Source organism: Phyllostomus discolor, chromosome 4 (genome assembly GCF_004126475.2).
Source record: "Phyllostomus discolor isolate MPI-MPIP mPhyDis1 chromosome 4, mPhyDis1.pri.v3, whole genome shotgun sequence".
In the NCBI taxonomy this organism is placed as follows: Eukaryota; Metazoa; Chordata; class Mammalia; order Chiroptera; family Phyllostomidae; genus Phyllostomus; species Phyllostomus discolor.
In genome coordinates this window covers 26581931-26599219 of record NC_040906.2, presented here as the reverse complement: position 1 = coordinate 26599219, position 17289 = coordinate 26581931, and the positions used below count along the sequence as shown (strand labels likewise).

General features: G+C 34.6%; 1 protein-coding gene across 50 annotated transcripts in view; it reads left to right on the top strand.

Annotated features, from left to right (window-relative positions):
- Window positions 1-17289, top strand: part of ABI2 (abl interactor 2) — a 90251-nt gene that overhangs the window by 32393 nt on the left and 40569 nt on the right. For 24 of the 50 annotated variants that reach the window (XM_028508708.2, XM_028508705.2, XM_036023037.1 and 21 more), the window contains one exon: window positions 10450-10626. In XM_028508708.2, coding sequence (XP_028364509.1) covers window positions 10450-10626 — 177 coding nt within the window. Of the gene's footprint in view, window positions 1-463; window positions 480-5581; window positions 5603-10265; window positions 10308-10449; window positions 10627-12171; window positions 12190-17289 lie in introns of all 50 variants that reach the window. The other 26 variants (XM_036023026.1, XM_036023025.1, XM_036023020.1 and 23 more) reach the window with 3 other exon arrangements.

Sequence of the window (17289 nt, the reverse complement as noted above, 5' to 3'; positions counted from 1 at the left end):
AAAACATTTCCTTACTGCTCAAGTTTTTCACTATAACTGTTTTGATAGATTTTTTCCCAATACTTTTTCTTTTAAATAGTTTTTAAAGTGTAGTTGTGATTATGTTATGTATAGAATTTTGGATTCTGGTCTTTTACAACAGACATCTTTCCGTGATTTCGTATAAGCTCTTCATAAACATTTTCAGTTGCTGCATACTGTTACACGTATATATCATAGCTTTGCTAACCATTTCTGTATTTTGGGGCCATTTAAAATAATTCTGCAATGAAAAACGAATTTATAATTGCAAAATGCACTTTTCATAACATTCAGAAAATAAAGATTTTGATCTGTCTGCTTCTCTTTCATAGGATCTTTTCAGGTTTTCTATTTTAGCACTCGTCATTTGAATAATGTGGGTAGTATTCAACACCCTTTATAATCCTCACCCAAGGATGTGTTTTTAGTGATTTTTTTTTAGAGAGAAAAGGGGTGGAGTAGGGGAAAGAAAGAGAGAGACAGACAGACGTCAATCAATTGCCTCCGGTAGGTATGTGCCCTGACCAAGAATTGAACCTGCCACCTTTTGTTGTACAGGATGGTGTTCCAAGCAACCCAGCCATCTGGCAAGGGCCAGCATCCTTTTTAGACCCAGATAATTGTAACTCTTCTGGAATAAAAAGAGTTTTAAAGTGGGCATATTATCTTTTTAAATATCTTTTAAAATACATATTTAGAGTTTAGGATGCTTCTGACATTGACTAATCCAATAAGTTTTCAAATTCTAAAGTTTAATTTCTGGAATTAAATCAACTGGAAGCCAGATAATTGGCCCTGGCTGGTGTGGTCAGTGGATTGAGTGCTGGCCTGCAAACCAAAATGTTTCCAATTCGATTCCCTGTCAGGGCACACGCCTGGGTTGCTGGCCAGGTCCCCAGTAGGGGGCACTCTAGAGCAACCACACATTGATATTTCTCTCCCTTTCATTCTCCCTCCCTTCCCCTCTCTCTAAAAATAAATAAGTAAAATCTTAAAGAAAAAAAGAGAAGCCAGATCATTGAATCTGTTACAGATTTCAGTACATTTCTGTTATTAGAAAATTCATCAGATTGATTTTAGAGGAGTTTCTTATTTAATGTTATTTAATCTTTTTTTTTTAAGATTTTATTTATTTATTTATTTTTAGAGAGGGAAGGGAGGGAGAGAGAGACAGAGGGAGAGAGAGAGAGAGAAACATCAATGTGTGGTTGCTGGGGGTTATGGCCTGCAACCCAGGCATGTACCCTGGCTGGGAATCGAACCTGGGACACTTTGGTTCCCAGCCCGCGCCCAATCCACTAAGCTATGCCAGCCAGGGCCAATGTTATTTAATCTTAAATCTGAATTTGCCACTATAGGGTTTCTTCTATCCCATATAAACTTCTATAGACATTGAGTAATTTATTGCATGTTGTATTGCTGTCACTTAAACAAAACAATATAAAACAAAACCCAAAAAAGCAGAAAACAACAACAAAGAATTGGTGAGATTTTGTTTTGTTTTTTTTAATTTGTGAATTTTAATGAGAGTCTTTTCATTTTGAAAATACCTCCTAGTGGAAATAATAAGTAGAATTTTAAATGATTAAGAATATTATTAAATGGTTTTCTGTAGGAGAGATGTTGATTGATAATTTGATATAGAATTTCAAAGTTATACTTCAGAGACTTAAGGTTTCTGCATGTTTAAAGTCAAAGGACCCCAAAAGATAGAAGGAACTGCAAATGTAGAAGATAAATAGTATATAATAGTTTCTAAAATGGAGGGACAACTTTTTATAGTTCGTAGGAGTAGGAGAGATTGTGAGGGTGGATGATGACAACAAGCAAATGACCATGAAAGATAGTCGTGTATTTTCTGATTAGAATTCTGTAGTTCTTTAGTAGAGAAATGTAGCAGCATTAAGGAGGAGGGCGAATAAGTCTACTTCAGGTTGTAATTTTGTATATCATTAAATGAGAATTTTTGTTTTGAGTATCATAAATTTATACTTAATTTATATGGTCTAATTAATACTAGCTTTTAAAGCTGTTATAAGGGAATAAATAAAGCACAATAGAGATGAATGGATAGGGATTGGTAGGTCGGAAATAACAGGGGCCTCAGAGCTGTCAGGCGTGCATGTATGTTGAAGAGTCTTCCTCTGCAGTTGAGTGTTGGGAAGGCAATATCTGAAGAAGTGAGAGATCTGTAATTGTACAACAGCTGTTAGGTTTATGCAAAACAGTATGTTGGGTGAGGGGTTGAATAGGGAAAACAAGCAGACGGAGGCTAAATTTATGAAATAAAGAGTAAATTTTTTTAAAATTATGTATTTTTAGCATTTATCCTAAGGATTGGAATTTTTCAATTATATTTAATGCACAGATAGTTGTTTTATTTTGTTTTTATTTATTTTTAAAGATTTTAAAAACGATTTTATTTATTTATTTTTAGAAAGGAAAGGGAGGGAGATAGAGAGAGAGAGAGAAACATTAATGTGTGGTTGCTGGGGGTCATGGCCTACAACCCAGGCATGTACCCTGACTGGGAATTGAACCTGTGACACTTTGGTTCGCAGCCCGTGCTCAATCCACTGAGCTATGCCAGCCAGGTATTTTTAAAGATTTTTAAAAATTTTATTTTTTATGGAGAGGGGAAGGGAGGGAGAAGGAGAGAGAAACATCAGCATGTGAGAAAAACATCGATCCGCTGCCTCTTGCACACACCCAACTGGGGAGCTGGCCTGCAACCCAGGCATATGCCCTGAATGGGAATTGAACTGGTGATGGGGACTCCCTGGTTTACAGGATGATGCCCAATCCACAAAGCCACACTAGCCAGGGCAAGTTCTTTGTTTTAAAAGTCAATTGAACATCAAAACTATTCAGTGCTTTTTAGACTGAAAGATTATTCTGTAGTTTAAGAGAAAATGTTTTCTGTTTATAAAGCAAATACTCAGTAAATACTCTAAAGCAAGGATTGGAAAACTTTTTCTGTAAAGGGACAGATAAGCCCTTCCTGGTATGGCTCAGTGGATTGGGTGTTGTCCTGCAAACCGAAAGGTCACTGGTTTTATTTCCAGTCAGGGCATGTGCCAAGGTTGTAGGCCAGGTCCCTGGCGGGGGCATGTGAGAGGCAGCTGATCCATGTTTCCAGCATTGATGTTTCTTTCCCTTTCTTTCTCCCTCTCTTCCCCTCTCTAAAATAAATAAGTTAAGATCTTAAAAAAAAAATAAAGGGACAGGTAATATTTTAGGCTTTCTGGGCCACATATGGTCTCAGTCTCATATTGTTCTTTGTATGTATATGTTTTTAAACAACTGTTTAAAAATATAAAAAACCATTCTTAGCTTGTGGTCCATATAAAAGCAGCCTTGAGCCAGATTTGGCATGTAGGCTGTAGTTTGCAGGTTCTTGCTCTAAAATACTGTTTTGTTCCCAAATGCTTGGTATTAAAATTTTATTATTATTATACTTTACTAAAAATATTATTATGTACTTAGTGGGAACCAGAAGGTTCTTAAGATACCTTGAGAGTAGTTTTTTTTTTTTTCAATTTGGGCAAAAATACTAAGTTTGGAGAGTTTGGGGAGTAGATTGAATTGAAGAAACAAAGAAGTGGAGGTTCAGTCAGGTCAAAGATAAGATAACATGCTTTTTGGAATGGTAGTAGGTATCAAGAGTTATCATAATATTTGTCTGGAAGACTGGTTCAGGACCAGTCAATATTATATATCTGAGCTATTTGATTCCTTTTCTCATCAGTATCCTTTTCCTATCTCCTGGGTTAAGAACCTTATCACATTTCAGCCTCCTAGTGCTCTAGCTCTTTGCTCCATTGTAGGGGAAGTGAACACTGAGTAGGACTGGGAGGGAGGGAGGTGGGTGATCTAGGTTTCACCTTGGTTCTTCAGCTGACTTGGGTGCCATTTGGCTTCTTTGAACTTCACTTATCTGTAAAATGATAGGACTGATGAGATGATTTCTGAGCTATCTTTATCTTGAATCTTTATTCTTCTGAGATTGCCAAAAATAATACTTGATTTGAATTTACTTTTTTTCTTTCTGTTCTGTTGGCTCCGCTCTTCACTTCAGTCTGTGCCCCCCTGACCTCAGCCGTCTGTCACTATGCTGTAACTGAACTGGTTCCCTGAGTTTGAATCTAAGGATGGGAATTTCATGACTTTATCAGCTAGGTATTAGGAAGAAATACTTCAAAAAAAACCCCAAAACAAAGTAATAGCCCATTCTCCAAATGTCAGAATTTTGAAATACAAGACAGTTGATTATGAATATTTAGTATGACATTTTTTCCCGAAAGAACAATATAGTATAAAATAGTGTACTAATTTATACCACTCTTACCATATCCATACAGAAGTACAGGTATACCTTATTTTATTGCACTTCACTTTTATTACTTAAAAAAAAAAACAAAAACAGATTGAAGGTCTGTGGCAAACTTGTATCACCCAAGTCTGTTGGTGTTATTTTTCCAGTAGGCTAAGACGATTATTAGTATTTTTTAAGTAATACAGTGTTTTTTTAACTAAGGTATGTGTATTGTTTATAGACATAATGCTGTTGCACATTTAATAGACTGCAGTATAGTATAAACATAACTTTATGCACTGGGAAACCAAAAAATTTGTGTTACTCACTTTATTGTGATACTAGCTTTTTGCAGTGTTCTGGAACTCAACCTGCAAAGTCTCTGAGGTATGCCTGTATCAGGATAGGTTCTTGATGTGGTTTCCCTTAGGTATTTTAAGGATCATAATTTTAAAGACATTCTATCTCTAGCTTTCTTGCTGTTATTTCAGTTCTTTGGAAGCATATTTTAAAAAATTAACTGAAATTTTAATCTTCAACTGAGATTAGAAGTTAAATTAACACTAAATATTTTCAAGAAAATGGAGTTATCAGAGCACACATTTAATTTTACTGAATACTTTTACAAGTATACATAACTACTTTTAGTCAGTATATCATTATGTGTAAGAATGAATGCTATTTACTGTGTCCATAAGTTTGTGTCCCTTTATGGTAAGTTTAAAAAAAGGCTTATAAAACATTCTTCAAACTAAAATTCTTAATAAACTTGTAAAATAAAAATTCTTAAAGCCAGTCCTGTCTCTTTTCTCAACTACTGAAAACAGTCAGTACTGCCTGTTCAGTTTATCATGACGCAGAAGAAGATCATGAGAGGTCAGAAGGCAGTGTGAAGAAAGGGTGGTGTTTCTCTCATGCTCCTAGATGCTGACTAGATTGGTCCAGGTGTTCAAGTAGTTAGCAGGTAGCAAACAAAGGAGATCAGAAAGAATGATTATAAAATAATAGAAGAATGGAAGTAATTCTTCTGAAGAGTTAGGTACTAAAAGTGGAAAACCTAAATCCTGAGAAACTTAACATATAAGATAATTTTTTTGTTTAAAAAAAGACTTTTTGAGATACAGATATATGTGTATATATGGATATGGAGATATATATGTATGTATACATATCCTTGTTTAAAATTTCCCAAATTAAGGAAATCCCACTAAAGGTTATCAGTTTGTAATTATGCATAGAAAGGAGGACTTATATAGTTCCTACTTAGTTTCATATGTATAGTTTATATCATTTCATAAAAAATGAATAACTGAAAATTACCCAGTTCAGTTTGTTACTGATTTGTTTTATGAAAGGAGAGTAATTTAAAGCATGCTGTAATTTGAATAATTAAATGCTCATTTGAAACATTAACTTACTAATGAAAACATTGAGCTATATTTAAAAGCAGCCAGCTCAGTTGAGTTAATCAGCTGTAACCGTTTGATTGCACATGTTTTCCCACACTGATGGGCAGCTAACTGAGGTAGTGCTATCCAGTACAGTCAGCTCTCAATTGTCTGGTAATGGGAAACAACAATGCATGGGTAAACCTAAAACAAAAGACTGTCTAGTACCTTCTTGTCATCTGCTGTGGCCTGAGCACATGCTTGGATCCAGGATGGAGGTGTACGGGTGGGTCTTAGGCTTGCAAGGGAGCTGGGAGTCAGATTATCTCAAGGTAATAAAATATATCCTGGAGGAACCTGGGTTTGGCTCTGTGTGGCTGATGTGTCATGGAGGGAGCCTGCAGCAGAGCATGCAAGACCAGCTTGGCAATAGCAGTGAGAAGGATGGAGAAGCAAATTAAGTGTGTTTGAGTAATAATGGATGTTTAAGTCCTACACAGTTGCTTAACAAGCAGCAAACAATAATAGTATTAATAGCAGTATACTTGCATTAGTTTTGATCTTCTTTGCTAACGAAACATGTTTACTTGCCATAGGTGGGTGCTATAATTGGGTCTCTTTTAAATAAAAGTAAGTTTATTATCATATAACTACAGTCATACCTTGGCAATATTGTGGTTTTGGTTCCAGACCACTGCAGTAAAGTTGGTTATATAATCTTTTCGCTGGTGCTGGAGCGTCTTGCCTTCAATATGTATAAAAAAATGCCAACACCTGTGAAACACAATAAAGCTAAGTGTAATAAACCAAATTATGCCTGTAGTAACTTTAGAAAACCAGGCTGAAAAGAAAAAAAAAAAGAAAACCAGGATGAAATTGAAATACTTTTTTTCTTATTAAAATTCTCCCGAAGTATCAATGCTGAATTTAACCTAATGCATTTTAGAATTGTAACATCAAATATTATGAAGGCAAAAACAGTGATTTCCGATAGCTATGAGTTTGATTTTGGAAAAACATAGTAACCACATTTTTGTTAAATAAACATTGTAGGAGCTCTACAAAGGTCTCTTAAAGCCGATAACTGCCCTGAGTTCATGAATGTTAAAGCTGGATTTTAGGTAAACGTTGGGGTGTTCATTATGCTACTCTGTTTAATTTGAATATGATTATTGCATTTGCCAAAAAGTCTGTATATTTTTTCCCATAAAATAAAAGACACATTTTTTATTTTCACCAATAACTTTATTGATTTGGATATTTTGAGTATGTCGGTTAGCTCCCATGTGGTATAACATCGATTGTTCTCAATTAAAGTCTCAGTTTGATCACTATCAAATTCAGCTGATCTACCCAACTGTGGAGCACAGCAAGGAATCTCCAGCATGAAAGTTTGCAAACCACTTTTGACACATTTGATCAGTCACAGAACTGCACAAATTTTTTTTCCTTGCATTTCAGTTGGTTTTTCACATTTCTTGAAATAAAAGTTAATATGCCGAAAATGTGTATTCTGTCTTCAGTATAAAATGACTACGAAAATACACCAATTTTGATAAGTTGTTTTTAAATACATGCTGATATGACAGCTGTCATAATACAGCTGAAGAAAACTATTTCAAATGAAGTTAAAGACGATTAAACACTATTGGAGCCATCTTATGGTAAAAACCAAATGAAATTTTTGGCTAACCCAGTATTTTCCACAAGAGAAGCTTTGAAAAATTTGACACAAGTGATTGCTAAAAACTTCAGAAACTTCTAGACCACACTTTCATCTTATTTATGGAATATATTTATTCTCCATTAAGTTATTATTTGGACTCCAGATAAAACCATAGCTATTTTCTAAAGATATATTTGATTCTATCCAAGAAAATCCTATAGTTTAATCCAGTGTAGTAGTGGGGTGGCAAGAATACAAATTATATTCTTTGATTTTCTTAATCATACAGTATTTTTATTACTGTATTCATTAACTTTTAAAAAGTTAATGACACCAAATATCTATACTTAGGCATTCACTAGAGGCATTAATCTTTAGTCAATGCTTGTTTAAAGTTTGGAAACAATTAGAGTAAAAAATGATAACGTAGGGGTACAGCAAATTAGTCTGTCTTCTACTTTATTGGCTCTCAGCCAGGGCAGTTTTACCTCCAGAGGAACATTTGGCAGTGTCAGCCGTTTTCCTTGTCACAGCCTGAGGCACGCGTGTGCTGCAGGTATTTACTGGGATGCTGCTTCATTCCCACCCTGCGGTGCTCAGGACAGCCCCCCGCAACGAAGAATTTATGTCCCAAAATGTCAGTAATGTCTATGTTGAGAAATCTTGCTCTAATTTTTCTAAGATGTAGTCATTCTTCTAAAGTAGACAACTAGAAACATTGTATAGCCAAACTAACATATTTTGACTTTCTATAGACATGTGTTGAGAACTATTTTAAAATATGCCTTTATTTTTTACTGAAAATTAATATAAGAAGCAACAAAGAACATTTTTCTCCTTGTAGTTCCTTCATCCATTTCCTTTTAGAGTTTAATGCTGAAAAATTTTTCAGTTTCTTGATAAAGGGGTATATTTCCTTGCAACTCATATTTCTACTTTGCCTTCTCTCCCAGGAAGCTAAGAGGCCAATTTTATGCTATTATAGTAACTATCCCTTACTTAAGATTATAGGTTTGAGATCTTTTCCTTTGCTATGTTGGTCCTCCTTTTATTCTTACTGTAAAGGTCTGTATTGTTTTGGGCTACTTGTATATTAGTGTAAACAATAAGTGGAAAGTTGCTCCCTCCTTTTAATTTTCCAGAAATTTATTAATGTTTCCAGCATGAAAATTTGAAATTAAAGTTCCAATTTGCTATAATCTTAAGAATTTTATTATAGTTGTTTGGGTTTGCATTCTTATGGTTTTATTTCTAAATAAGATAATTACATTTCTAAAAACCAAGTATAGTAGAAACAGTGTTTCAAGGACTGCATTCTGATAATCTTTTATTAATATGACAAAGACCAGTTTCATAAAAATAAGTGCATATTTTATTTGGTTTTTATTTTGAAACATACTTAAGTGTGAAATCCTCCCAGTCTATATTTTTAATGACTCAGGATGACTCATTACAAATTAATTCAGGATGAGATTTGTTTCCATTTCTCTGAAGTTAAAATAAGTAAATTCCAGTATCATTACTAATGTGCAAACTTCTTTTCTCTGTTATAGCTCCCCCAAGTCGTTGACAAAGAAAGCAGATTTCATAATTTACCCAACATGCACAGAAAAAGCTCAGGTTATTTTGTCTTAAAAAGAAATACTTAAAGTGATAAGGTTATACTACCTCAGCTAGTCTTTGATTTGATGCTTTATTTAGATATTTATTAGTTCTGAAGCTTATAGATTATATTGCTTTTAAGATCTCTTGGTTGAAATAGGCTTTGAATTTGTTTCAAGTTTCCTTCATATTTTAGGTAGTTTAGAAAGATAAGTCATCGGCTTTCAGATTTTTAAAAGTGGTATTCAATAATGTCATGATGGTTATCATCATTTCTTTCCACTTCTATGTTATTACCTGGTTCTTCTTTTAGAAGGGGAAGATTGAAGTAGGGCTGGGAAGGAATTAGCAAGTGTCTATTACTTGCTGCTTAAGGCAGGAATGGTGGGAAGAGATATGAATAGTTTTAGTAAAGTGTATTCCAAACCTTTGGATTGCAACCCACGCTAAAAATAACATTTTACATTGTACCCAGTACACAACTCTGTACATTTTTATATATGTAACAAATAAATGTTTCAAGAAACAATACTTATTACTATGTGTATTTACAGTGTGATATTTCTATTTTATTTCATTTAAGATAACTGCTGCTCACATCCTGCTAAATTGCAACCTGCAGTTTGAGAAATGCTGTTTTATTGTATTAATTGTATAAGTTTGTAGAGAAATTCATCCTCTATTAGCAAATAGAAAACTGTGAGTAAAGGCACATGTAATCTATGTGAATATTTAATATATAAAATAATGAAATATTTTAGAATCTTTGTGTCATGATAAAATACAAGCCATTTTATCTAAGTAAATTATATTTTAACCTCCCTTTTTTAAAGCGTTTACTTTCATAGATTAAAAATTAGAAATTATATCATAGGTTATTTTTCAGTGTAACCAGATTAACCCCTAGGGCTTTCTTAATCATTACATTTGGCCAACTCTTAATTATGGGGAGAAAACACAGCATGCTTTAACCCATTGGATGGCACACTTTTTCTGTAACCGCCCAGCTGATAAGTACCTGAGGCTTCGCAGGCTGTCAGGTGTCTGTTAGAACTACTCATCTGTGCCATTGTAGTGTGGGGATACATAAGCAGGTAGAATGGCGGGGTTCCAATAGCATTTTATTTGTGGAAACTGAAATTTGAATTCCATGTAATTTTTACACATAACAGCATTATTTTTCTTTCTACTTTTTCAACCATTAAAAATATAAACACAACCTTTAGCTTTTGGGTTGTGAAGAACAGGCGGTGGGCCATACTTCATCTGCCAGCCACGGTATTCCAACCCTTGTTTTAGTCTAAAACTGGAGAAAGTCGGTAATGGTCCAAAAAGGAGAAAACTGAACAGTTGTGGTTAAGAATATGAATTATGATATTAAATCTATTGAACATTTATGTCTTGACTTTTCTGGATATTAGAGCTACACATTTTTGTGTTACGTTTATATTTTTCAGACCGTTGATATTCATAAAGAGAAAGTTGCAAGAAGAGAAATTGGTATTTTGACTACCAATAAAAACACTTCAAGGACACATAAGATTATTGCTCCAGCCAACCTTGAACGACCAGTTCGTTATATTAGAAAACCTATTGACTATACAATTCTAGATGATATTGGACATGGAGTAAAGGTAAGTATAATTTTTGTCAAGTTTTTAAAAAACAATAGCCCAAATTGGAACTAACTTCTTGGAAAATTAAGCTATTATCTTTCCTTCCCTAGAGAGCCAAGTCTTGGCCCAGTTATGGTTCTGAAGATTCCCTACTGCTATAAACTAGTTTTATCTTTAGTTGCTGCTGCTTAGTGCTGTGTTCTCCAGTTTTAAATAGTTATCTTTGAATGAATTGCATTTGCTTAATTATTTATGATAACACCTCACATATATGATAAGTGTGGTATAATCTTTCTAATTCTTTAATATAACTGATTTAAAATCATTCAGTGTGTTATTAAAGTATTTATCTTAAAAATTTATCAGCCAACTTTTGGCATTAGAAAGAACATAATTAAACAAAAAGGTACTTTGATTTTTCTAAAATAATTTTAACATTTTGAGTAAGAATAGTATAGATAAAAGTAGTATGTGAATTAATATTCCTGCTGCTTTTGCATATATAGCCATTATATTTTTTTGGCTATCTTCTAAGATGCATTTGAGTGCCTGCTGTGTATACAAAATACCATGATCAAAATTTGACGGGCATATAAATTTTATTTAAATTGGTATTAGTACTTAAGAAAGTATTTGGTGTTTCAGCTGAGTATAAAGTTACTTAAATGTTTGCATTTCATCAGTGATTTTAAAGACAATGAAATGACTTATCAAATGTGACTTTGAATAAACATGCTTATAAGTGAAACTAGTTTATGCAGTTGATTTATGACTCTGTAAGCAAATTTAAATTAGAAAAAGTCCTACACTAATATGGCTAGAAATCAGTTAAATCTAACTTTAATTTAGATTTAGGTGAATGAAACTGTACAGTGTAAAGTTTTTTAAAAAAATATTTTTTCCTCAGAATTTTGATAATCACTATTATTTGGAATTTGATATTTAATTTTTTAATGAATACCTACATGCATTTTAGATTACTGTATTAAAGCATGTTGAAATAAGATGTGTAATTAGATGGATAATTAACAACTGAAATTTATTCTAACTTGGGAAACCTTTTGAAATTTATTCAAGGCTAGCAACTGCTAATAGAAAATTTTAGTGCACTGCCAGAATCTAATGACTAAAAGGCACTTAGAATGCATAAGAGGGTGTGCACACATCATCTTTGTGCTTGCCCTCTTATATAATTAAAAAAGGTGATTTTTCCACTCCAATTCTTATCTAATTCTCAAGCAAAGTGTTATTGTTTTGGGACTCTGTAGTCTTTTTCATTGTTTGAACTTTTAGTGTTTAGAGGTCACTAATTTGAAGAAATCTTTAATAAAGTTAAGTTTTTGAATAAAACAGTGTCATATAATTTCATCAAAAAACTCTTGTTCATGACACATTCTGCTTTAACCACTCTTTCTATGATCTACTGAAACATTATTTTTTAATGCTAAATGCTTAACTTGATTTTTCTTTGTTTTTTCCTTTCTCTTCACATCCTGAAGTTCCAACTAACCTTTCAATGCTTTTTTTCCTTACCTCTTTTATTTGCTCCATTTATGCATTAAGTGGTTGCTTAGATTTAAGGTAAGAGATTCCAGGGCTGGATTTCCATTCTTTGTTCTTATGTAGAATATTACATATGGGGAGTGTAGAGATATTTGGCAGTTGGCCTTTTAAAACCAAAGGATAATTCCTCTTTCTACTTATTTTTTATTTTTGTCGTGCAGCTTTGTGGTGTGTTTATGTTCCGTGAGGACAGTTATTTTGTCCGTTCACTGCCCCATCGTGTGTGCCTCGAACAGTGCCTGACTGTTCATTAGGTGCTTAGTAAATATTTATTTAATAAGTGGTTATTTTGCAATGTTGATATATTTTTCAAAGCTGAAATGTGTGTTATCCTATCATAAAATGTCATTATGAAATAAAGTTAGCTGGATTGTAAATAGAGACATTTTGTTATGGATTGGAGAGCCAACGAATGTGCTTTATTTAACCCTCCCCCTGTGTAATAGCTTTTTTATTCTATAAATGGTGTGCTTCATTATATATCTTGTGGCCATTATATCATTATCTCTTGACTCTTAATGTAAAGAAATTGAGAAGCGGAAAATATTGTTACAGGATTTTTTTTTAAGTTGCAGTATCATGTATTTTAAAATAACAAAATTAGTCTTTTTTCTTAAATTGCTATGTGAAATATGTGTTTCAGTATAAAATCACTTTAAGAGTTTTCAAACTATTATATGCAAAACATAAAAAGTGCATGATAATGTTTCACAAAATACAAGTTAAGAATTAGAGAAATATTTCCTTTTGTTATTTGTTTAAGTAACACTTTATTGTAGTATTTTGGAGGTTTAACAGTAAAAGACATTCTAGTATATTCAAGAAATCTGTCAAATAGTATGTTACTAAAATTTTCACCAAACTGACCCTGCATTTCCTTTATTTTTTCCCGCCCTTAGGTGAATTTTATAACTTCTTTTCAAATACTCAGTTGTTTGCCATGTCTTCAGTGTAGAAAGTGATAAGAAGACCGGATAACTGAGATCTGAGTTATAACTAGCTAGTAACCATGGGGTTACAGAAATTTCTGTGGTAGGGAGACATGACTAGAGAAGCCCAGGCAAATGCCCTTGTTGTGTGATTGATTCCCCCACGGGTGTCCAACCCATGGTCTGCAGGCCATATGCAGCCCAGGGTGGTTATGAATTTGACCCAACACAAAATCATACATTTACTTAAAACATTGTGAGGTTTTTTTGTGTGTGATTACATGTCGCAGTATATTTAATGTGTGGCTCAAGACAACTCTTCTTCCAGTGTGGCCCAGAGACACCAAGAGGTTGGACACCCCCAGAAGAGTGTTGGCTCAATGCCCTTGTTTTGGTGAATGAAGCATGTAGAATAGTGAGGATGTTCCTTTTGCATTAAATAGGTAGAACTAGACCCAAAACCGTGTGGCTACCTTGGCTCTTTTCCTTTAAAGCCTGTATTCAAATTATGACTATTGATGTGTTAGCCTCCAAAGTGAATGAAGTACACAGAGATTAACTGAAGGAAAAGCACAAAAATGGATCAATTCTTTTCCCTGAAAGTTTAGACCAGCTTGCCTAAGCTACTACTATTCTATGCTCATTTCCTCCAATTCCTGCTATGATTTCTTCTTGATCATCCTGGATTCAGGATCTCCATGTAGGAGATAGGCCAAAATGAGTGGGAAATGAGAGGGTCCTTGAAAGGAAGATTTTGGATAAGACTCCTTAACATCTTTGCTCTTTATACCAAATAGCTCCACTCTTGAGTACAGTGGCTCGGTACAGTGTAGGTGTTTTTACTGTACCTGAGCGGAGTGGACAGGGTGGGGAGGGTACCCTGAGTTTATCCTAGAAGCTAGACTGTGCCAATGCTCTGTCTTCCTTTCTTCCTGTTCCTATTTGTGAATATGTCCGTCTCTCTATAAACTTGAGGCACATTAATAATTTGGGGTAAACCAAAACAGAGTGAAAAAACTAGTCTGCATATAGCAAATCATTTCTCCTTTTATGCTCGAAAAAAAAAAGACTAGTGGTTTTGCAAGGGTGATTGATGGAATAATGGAATATATCAAGGTATAAAATAGAATTAAAGAAAAAAAAGTTAAAGTAGTCAGGGACTACAAGTAACAAACTAGTCCAGTAGTTTTTCAGCTGAGCTTCTTGGTGACCTGTGGATTACATCAGGTGCCCTAGAAGCCACCTGATGTTCGGTAGGACTGTTGCTACTTTGATTTCCTTCCCAGCTCTTCTTGAGCTTTGCTTTTGCTCTCATTGCTGTCAGATTTGATGCCTTTGGGACGGACACTAAACAAAGTTTGTACTTTAGGGTCAGACATGTGCGAATTGACTCAGAAGAGACCTCCATGCTTAAAAGTTGAATTTCTAACATTTTATACCTCATGTTGTGGTGTTTAATAGTTCTTTTCATCTGACATTTGGGTTGTTTTTTCTTCAGTTGATTGAGGAAAACATTGTAGAGTGTAATTGATAACACCTTTGAACACAATGTGGTGATATTTTTACAACAAGAGGCCTAAAAAGCCAAAGGATAGAATGCAATATTGGAAATGTTTTAATAGGTACCAGAGGCCATGTTAAAATGGAATGTACCTTGAAGTGGGGTTCTGTTCCCTACTTTTTATTTTTATTTTTTATTTTTTCAATATTTTATTTATTTTTAGAGAGGTGAAGGGAGGGAGAAAGGGAGAGAAACATCAATCATTTGTCTCTCAAACACCCCCAAATGGGGACCTGGCCCTCAACCCAGGCATATGCCCTGACTGGGAATTGAACCAGCGACTTTTCAGTTCACAGACCAGCACTCAGGCCATTGAGCCACACTAGGCAGGGCTACCCTTTATTTTTATAGTAAAAAGAGCTTTAAGACTCTGTTACTGATATATTTGAAATGGATTTTTCTGCTTTTGAAAGCAGTAAAGTTGTCAATGAAGCTAAACTTAAGTACTTTTTAAGTAAGTGTATTAGTTTCATCAAAAATAGTAAAGACTTATCTGTTAGTGTAGTATTTCAGTTGAACATTGCATAAGCTGATTCTACATAATTAACAAGGAGGTGGTTATGGGTTTATTTTATAATAACATGTTAAAAATATAACCCTTGAAAATTTTTCTTGGCATATTGAAGGTCTGTAACTTAACTCTATGTAAACTATGGGTTAAGTTTTTCACTTGAGTGCAGATACAACATTCATTTAGTACAACGTTTAGAAAAAAAACTCTGTATTAACAGCAACCCCTGGTAGACCTATCTGGTTTTGCCGGTTCCAGTCGTGAGCCACCAGTTCTATTTGGCAAAAGTCAGCTGTCAGAAACGATTTTTAAAGTCAGGCAGGAGTTTGTCCATCTTTACTCCTGACCTCTTACTCTCATATCTCTATCTTGGGTTATTTCTGGAGTCTTGGCACCTTAGGCTTTTTGTCTTTCTAACTTGGTTAGTACAAATTTTACCTCTCTCCTGAATTCATACTCGAATTCCTGATTTCAGCTTTACTTTCCTGTAGAGGGTCTCCTGGTCCTTTTCCTGCTAGCCATGAGCCTTGAAGTAGGAACATACATTCTCTGAGGAGAGGGACAGAGATTTCTAGGAAGCCAAAGAATTATGTCCTGGGTGGGACTAAAGGGAAACAGCACTGGACAGCGATGAAGGCCCAGAGTGCTTGACCACAGCTTCCTCCTGCCCATCTTCACCACTCCACATCCAGACACGCTCCTCTGGAGATGACTCCTCTTTAAATCCTGCTCTTTTTAATTTAGTAGTCCTGCTCAGATTTTTGCCTATGAAACCTTCTGTAGCTATTTCTCCTCACGTTGATAATTTCTTTGCGGGGGGGGATTTCTATATAATTTGTAGACAGTCCTTTTTGTTTGAAACATATGAGTTATAAATTCCAAAATATTATAAATTCTTTAGAAGCAATCATTTTATAAACCTTTGTGTTACCTCTGGTGTCCCACTTATTTTTTATAATCACTTACCCTTGTACCTAGTAGTCGGGTAGGTGGTACGTGGTGGAGAAATGAGGGATGTATCACAGGTATTATTAAAAATGTGTGTGCCACTGTTATATCACAGCAGGTCACCTGTCAGAGAGTAGGTTTGTTTTTGTTTTTGTTTTTTGTCATTGTTGTGTTTTGTTTTTGTTTTTGGTAGCAGAGGCAATGTCCTTATTGAACCTGGCTGGCCAGCTTTATAAGAAATACTGAAGTTCGCAGGGCACTTGAAAGCACTGAGATTTGTAATGAGCATTGTATTACATGTCAGGGTTCAAGGAGGTATTGAACGTACCCAAAAAGGTGAGAGCAGGGAAGGGAGGGGCACTGTAGAAAAAATAGTAAGGCATTAGAATTGGCCTGATGGTTAGTGCTAGTTGTAGAGATTTCTTTCCAAAGCCTGGGAGACGGGACCATTCTGTGATCATAAAGGAATTGCCGCTACCTCTTGTATTATATGTATTCCTTAGGCACAGGCTAGTGGGAAAGTATTTGAGCTGTGGCCGTGCATTAACCTTTATTACCTAAATGAATATTTTTTCTGTTTTGAGGGTTTCTCTCTAGTAGGGGAAAAAACCCTGGGACCTTTCTTACCATTCCTCCTTCCTTGTGCCTAATACCTCCTTTACTTAGCTCTTAGTGATGACTTTCCCCTTTATGGAACCAAAAAATACCCACATAATTAAATTATTGTAACCAGCCACCAAAGTTTCATTCTTCCAATTCCCAAATAAAACTGTGAAAATTGTAATGGGCACTCGCACTCGTGACTCAGGACCATTAACTACACATTTAAGTGCCAGATAGATAGTTCTGCTTATGTTTGCAATTTTTTAAGTTTCATGTGGAATTGCTATTATGAACTCGGTGCAGAATTATTTTGTTTTCTTTCTTCTGTGTTTGTGGTACATGTGTTCTCAGTCTTCTCCCTCCCCCACAACTCTCTGTTTCCCTTCCCTCTGTCTTCCCTCCTCCTTTCTCCCTCTCCATTCCTCTCTGTTCCTCTTTACCACGTACATAGCTTAGTTGTGTGTGTTTTGTTGCTTGTCAGGAAATAATTATTTTCCTTTATAAACTTTCTTCAAAATAGTTTTTAGTACCATGATGACTATCCAGAAAATATTTTTATAAGAATA